Source organism: Cheilinus undulatus, linkage group 17 (genome assembly GCF_018320785.1).
Source record: "Cheilinus undulatus linkage group 17, ASM1832078v1, whole genome shotgun sequence".
Taxonomy (NCBI): Eukaryota; Metazoa; Chordata; class Actinopteri; order Labriformes; family Labridae; genus Cheilinus; species Cheilinus undulatus.
The window spans coordinates 42,188,859-42,202,395 of record NC_054881.1 but is presented as its reverse complement, the minus strand read 5'-3'; the positions used below and the strand labels follow the sequence as shown (position 1 = coordinate 42,202,395).

General features: G+C 41.2%; 1 protein-coding gene across 3 annotated transcripts; it reads left to right on the top strand.

The window, feature by feature from the left end:
- Nucleotides 1–231: 231 nt before the first annotated feature.
- LOC121525110 (interleukin-6 receptor subunit beta-like) lies at nucleotides 232–13,519 on the top strand. 3 transcript variants are annotated; one of them, XM_041810916.1, is made up of 16 exons: nucleotides 232–387; nucleotides 635–703; nucleotides 3,663–3,965; nucleotides 4,117–4,261; nucleotides 4,379–4,533; nucleotides 4,784–4,941; nucleotides 5,915–6,077; nucleotides 6,815–6,894; nucleotides 7,294–7,525; nucleotides 7,707–7,877; nucleotides 8,520–8,621; nucleotides 9,334–9,480; nucleotides 9,707–9,847; nucleotides 10,036–10,132; nucleotides 12,261–12,342; nucleotides 12,935–13,519. In XM_041810916.1, exons 2-16 carry the CDS (start codon nucleotides 649–651, stop codon nucleotides 13,505–13,507), a joined length of 2,604 nt encoding a protein of 867 aa, XP_041666850.1. In that variant the 5' UTR covers nucleotides 232–387; nucleotides 635–648; the 3' UTR covers nucleotides 13,508–13,519. The 3 variants fall into 3 exon arrangements, with proteins under 3 accessions (XP_041666850.1, XP_041666851.1, XP_041666852.1); XM_041810917.1 differs by having other exon boundaries at nucleotides 232–454; XM_041810918.1 differs by having other exon boundaries at nucleotides 249–326.
- Nucleotides 13,520–13,537: the final 18 nt, after the last annotated feature.

Below are 13,537 nucleotides of genomic sequence, written 5' to 3'. Positions count from 1 at the left end.
ATGAGAGCTCTGATTGGTCAGGTTCCTTTAATAGACAGCGATTCTGACCAATCAGTACTCAGAGCAGGCGGGTTCCTTGCTTTAGTAGATCTATAGAAAACAAGAATTACAGCAGAGCGCTAGATATCCCGGCTGATGTCCATCCACATGCTCTGAGGTCATGTGACTGTGACGCGCGCCGTAGCTGTAATCTGACACCAGTGTGTTCTAACGGGAAGTGGGCGGGTCTTCCTTAGAACAGTTCGTAACGAGCCAGATGGCGCAACAGCTAACTCGCTCGTTTACCCGTTTATTTTGCTGTTTACCTGATTCATTCAGCTGTTAAGGTGAGACCCGGAATGGTTTTAGAGTGACACCTGAACCGGGAACGCAGGTGACCACCGATAAGTGAGTTATTTTTTTTTTTCCGCACTGTTAGCTGACATGACGAACATGCTAACACTGGAGCTAACGGGTAAAATGTCGAATTAAAGACTAAAACATGTAAATAAAGACATCAGTACATGCAGACTAGGCCACAGTTGTGACCCAGGGTGATATTCAGTCTGCTCTCTGTCACTGATATTCCCCATAAAGTTTATGATCATGTTTTAAATGTCTGTTATGTTTTTAATGTTTATTTCTGTATTTTCAGGTTAAATTTTCATCATGGAGTCACAAACTCTTCTGCTGTTAGCAGCTCTGATGATGACGGGACGAGCGGGTCAGTTATTTCCTTCATCGTGATATAACAATATTAATGATATTATCTTAACTTTTATTTTATTATTATTTTTGTTTTTATTATAAAGTAGTGGTAGGAATTTCTTTGGAGCTGGTCAGTAACTATCCTAAGTTAATGATGCTATTATTATTATCACTGTCATTGTTGTATTATTAATGTTATTATAATGTAGACGTAGCATTAGCGCTAATCAGTTACTTCGTTCCTATTAGTTTCTGATATTGTTATTATCAATATTATAATCATTGTTTTTATTAATAATATTGTTATTATTACGTAGTTGACAGGGGTCAGTTACATTTACTCAAATTACTTTAATTGTGTTGCTTTTTCTATGCTTGTACTTTTTAAGTAGTTTTGCAAATCACTTCTTTTACTTTTCTTGAAGTATATTTTGAGTGAAGATTGTACTTAATTAGATTTTAAAAAGCATTGAGTACTGAGTGAAAAAACAAATTCCATATTTCCTCCCATATTTCTACTTCAGGTAAGGTCACACCTTTAACCAACCTGGTCGGAGGTCCATATTTTCTTGTTTTTATTCCACATTTAGGACAGGTCATATTTCACTGTGGGTGTTTTCAGACAGACACAGTTCTGGTTCTGGCTCTGGTTCCGTTCTGTAGACTCAGAACCTTGGTGCTTTCTGGGGAACCAGCCGCGTTCACACCAGTTTAAGCAGAACCAAAGTGGGAGGACATGATGGACATGTATCACCACGTCTGCTCCACTTTTGCCCAAGTCTTTCATGCAGTCCCGGTATTCCTTCTTCAGTTTCTTGAGTAATTCAATTATTTGGTCTGATGTTCAGGTGAACCCAGCATATGCTATCTATTCCGCAAGTTCGGCATATAACATTCTCTTCCTTGTACTACTCTCCAGCTTCACCTGGAATTCTGTCAATGCCCAAATCACAACCAAACATTTTGTCTCCCCAGCAGACCATTTTTTTTTTGTTTGTTTTCTGCTCATCTTCACAACCTAGAATGTGACATGCCCACTGATGATGTCACAGTTCCCAAGAAAGAACCAACTATTTCTGGTTCCAGCTGAGAACCAACTTGTCAGGCTCAGAACCAATTTTTTTTCCCGGTTTGAACGCACCGGCCGATTCAAATTTAGATTCAGGAAACGGAACCGGCATGGAGCCCTGCCAGTCTGGAGGGCCTGTATGAAAGCCCCTCGGTAGCTACTCAGTACTCTGAGTAAATTCTAAATGAGTAGATTTATGGACCCGTACTTTTACTTCTACTCAAGTAGATTTAAACCTGAGTAAGGGTACTTTTGCTTGACTGCAATAGTCTGGTACTTTTTCCACCTCTGGTAGTTGTAGAAATAGCGTTATAGCTGCTCAGTATCTTCTTTCCTATTAATATCTAATATTCTAAATATTTATATTATTATCATTCTTTCTGCTGATAGACGTCCGGACAGTGGCAGGGTTTATAACTGTATTTATGAATTATGTAGTGTTTCTGTTTATGTGATTGTCTTTCTGCTTCCTGCTTTTTAAATGGTAACTCTTAAAGATCACACTTCATAGAATAATAATACTTCCTGTTTTTACTTTAATTTCTTTAGACTCCCATCATAAAATCTATAAATCCACTACATATCTCCCTTAGATATCATGTCCTGTCTCACTTCAGTCTTTGTCATAAGGACGAGCAGAAAAAGTTAAAAATCTTAAACTGACCATGTGTGATAAAAATCAGTAATATCTGCTGCTGTACATCATAAATAATAAGCACATTCTAGATTGTGACTGGATTGTTTCCCTAGCTTTTCCTCTGGTAACCCACTTTAAGTGGTCCAAGTCATCGTGACCCAATCTAGAACTGGCCTGACCTAGAAACTATGAGGCAGGATAACGGCATTAATAAAAGATTTTCACCATTTAAATTCTGTTTCTACACAAAATATAATACAAAACTAAGATGCGTCTTTCAAATTCAACACCACTGTTTCAGCAAATGATGTGAAAAAAAAACAGGAAAAAAACTGCTTCAAAAAGGAGAAGTAAAACTCTAAATCAGGACATCTGACTTTATTTCAAACCATCATAAACATGTGGACAGTTATGGTTCGATAGATGAATATATCAGTTAAAGGTTGTTTTTATGGTGTTTGATGGATGAATATATCAGTTAAAGGTTGTTTTCATGGTGTTTGATGGATGAATATATCAGTTAAAGGTTGTTTTCATGGGGTTTGATGGATGAATATATCAGTTAAAGGTTGTTTTCATGGTGTTTGATGGATGAATATATCAGTTAAAGGTTGTTTTTATGGTGTTTGATGGATGAATATATCAGTTAAAGGTTGTTTTCATGGTGTTTGATGGATGAATATATCAGTTAAAGGTTGTTTTCATGGTGTTTGATGGATGAATATATCAGTTAAAGTTATATTTAATGGTGTTTGATGGATGAATATATCAGTTAAAGGTTGTTTTCATGGTGTTTGATGGATGAATATATCAGTTAAAGGTTGTTTTCATGGTGTTTGATGGATGAATATATCAGTTAAAGGTTGTTTTCATGGTGTTTGATGGATGAATATATCAGTTAAAGGTTGTTTTCATGGTGTTTGATGGATGAATATTTCAGTTAAAGGTTGTTTTCATGGTGTTTGATGGATGAATATATCAGTTAAAGGTTGTTTTCATGGTGTTTGATGGATGAATATATCAGTTAAAGGTTGTTTTCATGGTGTTTGATGGATGAATATATCAGTTAAAGGTTGTTTTTATGGTGTTTGATGGATGAATATATCAGTTAAAGGTTGTTTTCATGGTGTTTGATGGATGAATATATCAGTTAAAGGTTGTTTTCATGGTGTTTGATGGATGAATATATCAGTTAAAGGTTGTTTTCATGGTGTTTGTTGGATGAATATTTCAGTTAAAGGTTGTTTTTATGCTTTTCCTGCTCCACAGATTCCCGGAACCACTTGATGACGTTCCCTCAGTCTCCGGTCATAGAGGTTGGCTCAGACTTCACAGCGACGTGCGTGATCCTCGACACGGCTGAGGTGACCTCAGATGACCTCTACTGGAATCTGTCAGATACTACATTACCCAGAGAGCTCTACACCAGGATCAACAGCTCCGCCCTCAGTGTGACCTTCACTGTTAACTCGGAAAAACCTGAGTGGCTCTACTGTCTGTGCCGCAAACCTTCTCCCTACGTCGTCCTCAACCAGGGACGCTTCATACACGGCCTTTACCTGAGAAAAGGATGTAGGTGTCCTCTTCATCAGACAGACCTGCCACATTTAGCCATCTGCACGTTGAATGCTGGTCTTAGATTCACGATGATGAGTGCGTATCAAACAGCTGTCATGTGTCGGCGTGATCCACTGACAGTTATTATTTAACCGTGTTTTTTCAGATGGCGTGCAGAAACCCGCGAACTTGACGTGTGGCTCTTCAGGAGAAGACACATCTCAGAAAGCGATCAGCTGTAAGTGGGACGACCGCGGACGTCAGACCAAAGAAGTTCCTACCACGTACACGCTCTACGTAAAACAGATGACGTGAGTATACTGGCCCACAGCCTAACGCCATCATCATACATGAGCCCCGGCGGGAACGCCAGGACAAAAAACACTCTGTGTCTGTTTCATGTTCCTGTTGTGGTTCCATGTTTTCAGTGGAGAGATAAATCAAACCATCACACCCAGAACCAACGGTCAGGTGACATTGGGAAGTTACCCCACTCACACACCTCTGGAGATTTGGGTGGAGGCTAAAAACCTGCTGGGGGTGGCGGAGTCAGACCGCCTGATACAGGACGCCGGCTTTTTTGGTGAGTTCAGTCTGACGGCATAGAGGGACTGAAGTGGTCGCGTTTTACAGACAGCACTGACGATCAAAGTATGGACCCCCCTGGATGGTTTGGGGGGGGGGGGGGGCTCTATGGTCTCTGTACATCTGTCTTTGTTTTTGATAAACATTATATTGATAGATATTTGATATTAACAATGATAATGTCATTTTTATTGTTAACATGCAGCACAGACTCATAGATAATAACACTTTGGTGTTTTGTGTTTCAGTGAAGACCAATCCTCCGTCAAACGTCACGCTGCTGCCAGAGCCCAGTATTACTCCCACCTCTATGGTGTTGAAGTGGACTCCCCCCATCGATAGAGTCTATGTCAGATTAACCTATCGCATCAGATTCTGTGTCCAAGGAGCGCACACCTGGAGCTACGTGAGTTTGTTTATATATATATATACATATATATATATGTATATATATATATATACATATATATATATATGTATATATATATATTTTTTTTAAAGGTTTATTTTTTAGGCTTTTTGTGCCTTTATTGCCTTTATTTATTGTGTAAATGTCATTGACAGGAAATGAGGATCTTGTTTTGCTCCTCTGTCTGTCGCTCAGTTTTACTTTTTAAGTGTAAGAACAGTTCCTTCATTATAAATCACTTCCAGCGCTCCCGTACGCTCTCTGAGCTGGGCTTTTTGACTTGTTTTAATGAAGGCTGTGATGAAATGCTGGTGGAGGTGCGTGCCTGTATATTGAGATTTTTGAACACTTGGTGGTAAAACCATATACTCCGGGGTGCACAGATGGTCGAGTGGTTTAAGGCGCTACCCATGTATGCGGGCAGCCCGGGTTTGAATCCGGCCTGTGGCCCTTTACTGCATGTCTCTCCCCACTCTCTTCCCTGTTTCTGAGTCTATCCACTGTGACGTATTTAAAAACAATTACTGCTTAGTCTACTCAGTGTACTATTTCCTGTTTTGAATATAGGCCACAGATTGATAGATGTTCCCTGATAAGACGTATTTACTGAACAGAAACCATGTTTAGTTTCCATGCATACATTTATCAGAATGAGGGAGAAAGCCACTGGTACCTGTACTTTAGAGCTCATGAGCATCCTAGGACAGCTTCCAGTGCAAACAAGGAAGTACCTTGTCAACAGCTTTTCCCCATCATTCTGATAAATTCATGACTGACAACCAAACGTCGGTTTTTCTGCTGGGTAAATATGAGGGGATTTAAATCAGGAAGTCAACAGGAGCTGGACAGCACTGGCCTGTCCTCGTCATAATTACCCGCATTAATCAGACTGGTGGAGAAACCAGGCCTCTTGTCTCTAATATGATAAATGAATATGATATCTTATTTTTTTATCTGTCCCATGCTTCAGGTGCCTGATGGAGACCTGTCCAAAGATATTGAGTCGTTCAGACTGCAGGGCTTGCAGCCTGACACAGTTTACCTGTCCCAGGTGAGCTGTAAGAACGCTCGACCTGGACACGGACACTGGAGCGAGTGGAGCAACAACGCCACCATGAGGACCCCAGAGGACCGTAAGTTTGAGAGTAGATGTTGATTGGTTGTTTAGAGCTCTACAGTCTGGATCCTGTAGTAAAATTAAAGTGATTTAATGACTTAATTTTTATCATAAAAATCAGCGGTAGACCGACCGTGAACTACCTGAGTATAAAACCATGATATAAACTCCAGAAAATGTCAACCTCTTTAAGTTTATTCATGATCTCAGCTAAAGATACTACAGTACCCACAATCCTAGAGTCTCACAGCCATGTCTCTGATTGGTGGAGTCTCTGGTTGCCATGGAAACATCTACAGTGCCGAGGAGGATGACTGTTGATGACGTCCATTTATGTGGCCGTAGTATGGAGGGAAAAATAGTTAAAATCTGAACACTAGAATTAAGATTTGAGTAGAATAAAAGAACAGATGTGTGGTTTAAAGCTTAAAAAACAAGAAATAAATGACTAAACAACACTGGTCTGACCACAAAGAGGTCTCAGGTCTTTAGTTCTATCACAGATGATATTTAATCAGGAGTCCTCTAAACTTTAATATTTATAATGACTGAACATGAAACATCCTTCAGTACCAGATCAATCACAGATCAACATCTACCAGCTTCATTTACTGAACTGTTTAGATTAACTTTGACCTCATGACCAAAAGAGGATGATAAGATTCGATCCACACCAGCCTGGTCTAGAATCCTGTGTATCCCAGCATGCTTTGTGGTCATGAAAGCCTGTGTCTGTTTGTTTCTTTGTTACAGGGCCGAGAAGTAAACCAGATTTATGGATGGTCTCTGAGAGAGACCACATGGGGCAGCGAAAAGTTCGGTTCATCTCCAAGGTAACGACAGACACCTGGTAGACCAGAAACAGCGCTACAGCTGAGAGCATGTCTGTTGCATCTAATTTTCTGTATTTATATCAGTATTAAGTCCACTATTAATATCTGCAAAAATAACTTTATTACTATCAGATTTATAGCAGCACTATATGAGTATTAATACTAGTTTTCATATTTGTTTATTAACAACAGTTCATACACCTGTATTTATACCAGTTTATTTAACAGTATTAATACCAGTTTATATGCCAGTAATAACACCAGTTCATTTACCTGTATTAACACCAGTTTATATGCCTGTATTAACACCGGTTTATAGACCAGTATTAACACCAGTTCACATACCAGTAGTAATACCAGTATAAATATCTCGGCCTTCTGGTTTTTGTCTCCTTCCAGGAGCCCGTGTTCGCTAACGGGAGGATCCTCCATTATGATGTGAAAGTGTACGACCATGGGTCAAAGAATGCCAGCAGTTTTGTTTCCTTTAACGCATCAGAGAGTAGAGGTGTGACTGTCCTCAATCACGTCCTCCTCTCTGACCAGATGACAGCCAGAATTTGGGTCTCTGCTGTCAACTCTGTTGGGCGTTCACCAGAGGCATATTTAGGCATACCTGAGAGAAACCGAGGTGAGTGAGTCAATAATGAAAACCAATACAATGATTTATCAGTGATCAGTGATGAGAAATGTTAAAATGATTGCTCAATCAGTGATTTTGATTAAAGTTCTCTATCAATGATTAACCATCAGTGGAACATGTCAGACTCTTCCAGACACCTCAGCAGATTTAACCTGGTTTATTTCCTTAGAGCGTCCCCCGGTGGAGGAGCTGAGAGTTTGGCCCCATGAGGGCCGTCTGATGGTGGAGTGGCAGCCCCTGAACAGCTCTGGGGTGACTGAGTTTGTGGTGGAGTGGGTGAGGGGGCCGCAGAAAGACTGGCAGAGAGAGACCAAGGCCACCACACGGACGCACATCACAGGTATGCCAGGTATCACGTGACCCACAGGTATCACCTGAACCACAGGTAGAACATCTGAACTACAGGTAGAACACCTGAGCCACGGGTAGAACACCTGAGCCACAGGTGGAACACCTCAGTCACAGATAGAACACCTAAGACACAGGTGGATTACCTGAGTCACAGGTAGAACACCTGAGCCACAGGTAGAACAGCTGAGACACAGGTTGAACATGTGAGTCACAGGTAGAACACCTGAGCCACAGATAGAACACCTGAGCCACAGGTAGAACACCTGAGCCACAGATAGAACACCTGAGCCACAGGTGGAACACCTCAGTCACAGATAGAACACCTAAGACACAGGTGGATTACCTGAGTCACAGGTAGAATACCTGAGCAACAGGTGGAATACCTGAGCCACGGGTAGAACATCTTAACAACAGGTAGAACACCTGAGCCACAGGTATATATACTGTTAGGTTCAGATCAGTCGGACAGTCAATCAGTTTATCTGTGGAACTTTTCTTGAAGTGAAGGTTTAGTTTTAATGAAACTCTACAGATTTTGTCCCATTCTAAATCTTTGTTTACTGATTTACCTGTGCAGGTAAATGATCAGCTGTGATGTGATCTAACGTGTTTGATGGTGTGTGTGGTGTAGGTAATCTGGAGGAGTTTGAATGTTACACTGTGTCGGTGTACTCCATTTATTCTGGATGGATCAGTCGACCCGCCAGCGTGGACGTCTACCTGAAACAACGAGGTAAACACACCTACACCATGTTGGTGTTAACAGTAGCGATCAGTGATAACCCACAGTAGCCTCATTTTTATCAGATTTCGTGGATTTTGTTGTAAAAAACAATAAACATGACAGACGCCTGCACAGATACGCAGAGCAGTCAGAGAGGATCCTGGTATTGATCAAATGTACGGCTTTAACCAGGTTCGTCTGCATGTAAACACCAGAGCACTGATGAGGTCATCACTGGGACAGCCAATGGAAACACTCATTGGTTCTACTACCAGTAATAATGACAGCCAGTAAACATTCACAGAGCTGCTGGAAAAGGTTGAGGAACCCTCAGGCTAGTGACTGCAGCACAGCCTCAAAAAAGAAAATCCAGCTGAAGAAGCTCTGTGAGGATGAATGGTCCAAAATTCTTGAAGGTTGATCTGGTCTGATTGGTTGCTGCCAGAAATGCTTGGTTGAGCTTTATTCTTAGCTCCAGGGTTCATTTTCTTTTTCCAGCAGCACTGTGAATGTTTGATGGCTGTGTTCAGTAAAGACTTGAATATTATCATTATTTCAGGTTTTCAGGTCATTGTGTTTGTCTCTACTTGTGACTAAGATGCAGATCAGATCTGATGACCAGTCAGTGCAGAAACTCAGATCATCTCAGAGGGTGCACAGACTTTTTCTTTCCACTGTAATCCATAAACATGATGAAATAATAACTATTAACCTTGTGTAGCTCCGTCTGTGGCTCCCACTGTCAATCTGGTCGGCGTTCCTGGTCGAAACAAGGCTCACCTGAGGTGGACTGAGGTTCCACCTGAGAAACGGGGAGGGTTCATCACCAACTATACTGTCTACTACAAGACAGGGGAGGAGCTTAAAGGTACACCTGTGCACTTGTTGTAAATCAGCCGTGACATCCATATCTATAAATCTACAGTCTGACCTTTAACCTGACCCTGCTCTTGTCCATAATCAGCTGTGACATCTATATCAAAATATCTATGGTCTGACCTTTAACCTGCCCCTGCTCTTCCCCTTAATCAGCTGTGACATCTACATTTATATATATATGGTCTGACCTTTAACCTTTCCCTTCTCTCCTCCAGCGGTTACGCTACATGGTAACTCCACCTCATGCACGCTCACTTCTCTGTTACCTGACACCACCTATGTAACCTGGATCACAGCATCTACTGTGGCAGGCTCAACCCCCGGCTCCAAACACTCTTTCACCACAGCCAAGTACGGTAAGAGAGCACACCTGTAGAGGGCGGGGCTAGACAGCGCAAACACCACATCAACATCGTGTCAGTGTATTGTTTAGTTTAATATGTTGGTCTGTGATGTATTGATGGATGTTCTATCAATTATTCAGAAATCTCACTAAGACTGATTTAATCTGTAATTATTGATAAACTGAAATCATTCATCTCAGCTCCTGGTGAGATCGAGGTGATCGTGGTTGGCGTTAGTTTGGGTTTCCTGTTTGTCTTCCTGATGACCGTCCTGCTCTGCTTCTACAAGAAAGACGTGTGAGTGGAACTCTTTATTCTGGATTCACTTTAGTCTGGATTATTTTAAATCTGAGTTCACTTGATGGGGTTTCACTTTAACAGGATTCACTCTAATCAGGACTCACTCTAATCAGGATTCACTTTAATCTGGATTCACTTTAGTCTGGATTTACTTAAATTTAAGTTAACTTAATGTGGATTCACTTAAATCAGGAATTATTCTACCAAGGATTCACTTTGAGAAGGATTTACTTTAATCAGATTTCACTCTACTCAGGATTTACTCTAATCAGGATTCACTTTAGTCTGGGTTTACTCTGATCAGGATTTAAGGCCTTTTCACACTGGGTCTGATTATTTTGTCCGAATTCTTCAAATGTCAGAAAAGAAAATTGAGCTCATGTTGTTCTAATGATGTTTCCAGACTGACGGCGAAATTTTCGTCCGTCATATTTTTATTCGGAACAGGTTAGATTTTAATGCGAAATTTCGCATCAGTCCAAGTCATTTAAATGGTGAGTGATGATTCAAAGCAGTGCCCGCTGCTTCCTCCTCCCTTGCTCACCCCCGCCAGACCCCTCCTCCCTCCCCCTCTCCTTCTCTCTCGCACTAACCTCACTTTAAACACCAAAGTTTGCTCATTTATTCTGTGGATATAAACCATTGAAATATAACAGATATAAGGGTGGTTCATGATTCAGATCAGCGCCCGTTACTTTGTTCTCTCTCGCTCACTAACCCCCATCCAACTCCTCCCTCTCTCCCACTCCCGAACTCTCTCTGCGAACACTGTAGTTTTCCGGTGTATTATGTGGATATCAGCTATGGAAGTGTAACAGATAACGGCATACATTGTAACCTACTCACAGCTCATAACAGAGACAGGATTATAAAGTTGCGCTCTCTATTTCTCCAACGTGGCTCAGCGCTATTATGCATGAATGGGTGCTGAATGAAGCTCTCTGTCAGGATGGATCCAGCAGGATTTCAAAGGAGTGACAGAGAGTGTCAGGATGAAACTATTTGCCACATTCTCCCGAGATTTGCAAGGTCTGAGTGCGTGACATTTTTTCGTATTTGGGATCCAAAAACGCATCTGAAAATAACGGACCCAGTGTGTAAAGACCTTTACTCTAGTCAAGACTTACTCTAATCAGGATTCACTCTAATCAGGACTCACTCTAATCAGGACTCACTCTAATCAGGACTCACTCTAATCAGGATTCACTTTTATCTGGATTAACTTTAGTCTAGATTTACTTGCGTTTGAGTTAACTTAATGTGGATTCAGTTAAATCAGGATTCACTCTACCCAGGATTCACTCTGTTAGGGATTCATTTTAATCAGGATTCACTCTACTCAGGATTCAATCTAATCATTAGTCACTCTAATCAGGATTTACTCTGATCAGGATTTTCCCTAATCAGGATTTACTCTAATCCCCCTTCACTCTTTTCAGGATTTACTCTAATCATTATTCACTCTAATCATTATTCTCTCTGATCAGGATTTACTCTAATCAGGATTTACTCTGATCATTATTCACTCTAATCATTATTCACTCTAATCAGGATTCACTCTACTCAGGATTCAATCTAATTGTTAGTCACTCTAATCAGGATTTGCTCTGATCAGGATTTTCCATAATCAGGATTTACTCTAATCCCCCTTCACTCTTTTCAGGATTTATTCTAATCATTATTCACTCTAATCATTATTCTCTCTAATCAGGATTTACTCTAATCGGGATTCACTCTCATCATTTTTCACTCTAATCGGGATTTACTCTAATCAGGATTTACTCTAATCCCCCTTCACTCTATTCAGGATTCACTCTTATCATTATTCACTTTAATCTGGATTCACTCAAATTAGGATTCATTCTTATCAGGATTTATTTTAATCAGGACTGACTCCAATTTAGGACTCACTTTAATCTGGATTCTCTCTAAAAAGGAATCACTTTAATCTTGAATCTTCTTCTGCCTAGATTTACATTAACCAGAATTTACTTTAATCTGGATAAATTTCAATCAGGATTCACATTTAATCTGGATAATTTTAATCTGGATTAATATTTAATCTGGATTTACTTTAATCCACACTAGACCCCTTTGTTTAAATCACTGTTTTTTTGTGTTTAAGGATCAAAGAAAACTTCTGGCCCCGAATCCCCGACCCTGGAGAGAGCACTATTGGAAACTGGTCTCCTGATTATTCACTGAAGGTAAAACCAGTAAACATGTGGTATTAATCATACATTACACCAGTGAAACATTAGGATGAGATTTGTTAGGATGAGGTAGTCTGGAGTACATTAGGATGAGGTCCTTGAGGATGATGTTTGTTAGGATGAGGTTTGTTAGGATAAGGTAGAAAAAGGTCTGTTAGGATAAGGTTTGTTAGGATGAGGTCCTTTAGGATGAGATTTGTTAGGATGAGGTCCTTTAGGATGATGTTTGTTAGGATGAGGTTTGTTAGGATAAGGTAGAAAAAGGTCTGTTAGGATAAGGTTTGTTAGGATGAGGTCCTTTAGAAAGAGGTTTGATAGGATGAGGTCTTTTAGAAAGAGGTTTGATAGGATGAGGTCTTTTAGAAAGAGGTTTGATAGGATGAGGTCCTTTAGGAAAAGTTCTGTTAGGATCAGGTTTGTTAGGATAAGGTAGAAAAAGGTCCGTTAGGATGAGGTCCAAAAGGAAAAGGTACATTTTGGTGAGGTTTGTTAGGATGGAGTATGCCAGAATGTGATCTGTTGTACTTCAGTCCACACTCATCACTCAGATAATATAATGTCACTCACCAATCTCCTTCATTTGTAGGCGGATCCTCCAGGGGAAGGCTGCCTGTCAGGGATCAGCGTGCTGGACGTGGATGTGTGTGATGGTCGTAGTCTGTTTGACGAAGAGAAGGCAGGACTTCCTCTAAAGAAGGACAAGTTTCTGTCTGAGGAGCACAGCAGTGGTATTGGTGGGTCGTCCTGCATGTCGTCTCCTCGTCAGAGTGTGTCTGACAGCGATGAGGGCGGTGACATGGCTGACACCACCGCCAGCACTGTGCAGTACTCGTCTGTGGTTGCGTCCAGTGGTTACAAAGGTCAGACCCCCACCCAGACCCCTGCCACCCTCTTCTCCCGCTCAGAGTCCACCCAACCCCTCCTGGATTCAGAGGAAAACCCCGACATTACCCTACAGGACGGCAGCAGACAGTCACTACGCTGCAGTCAGCCTGTAGGGGGCGATCATGACCCTCGCCTTCAGAGGGAGGAGCTTCAGCCACTAGACTTCTGCCCCTTGCAGGAGGACTCTGAGAACAACACACCTGCTGATGACCAATCAGCTGCATCAGCCTCCAGCTACATGCCTCAGCTGGGTGGCTACAGGCCTCAGGCCTGAGGGGGAGGGCTATGCGCTGCGAGGGGGGGG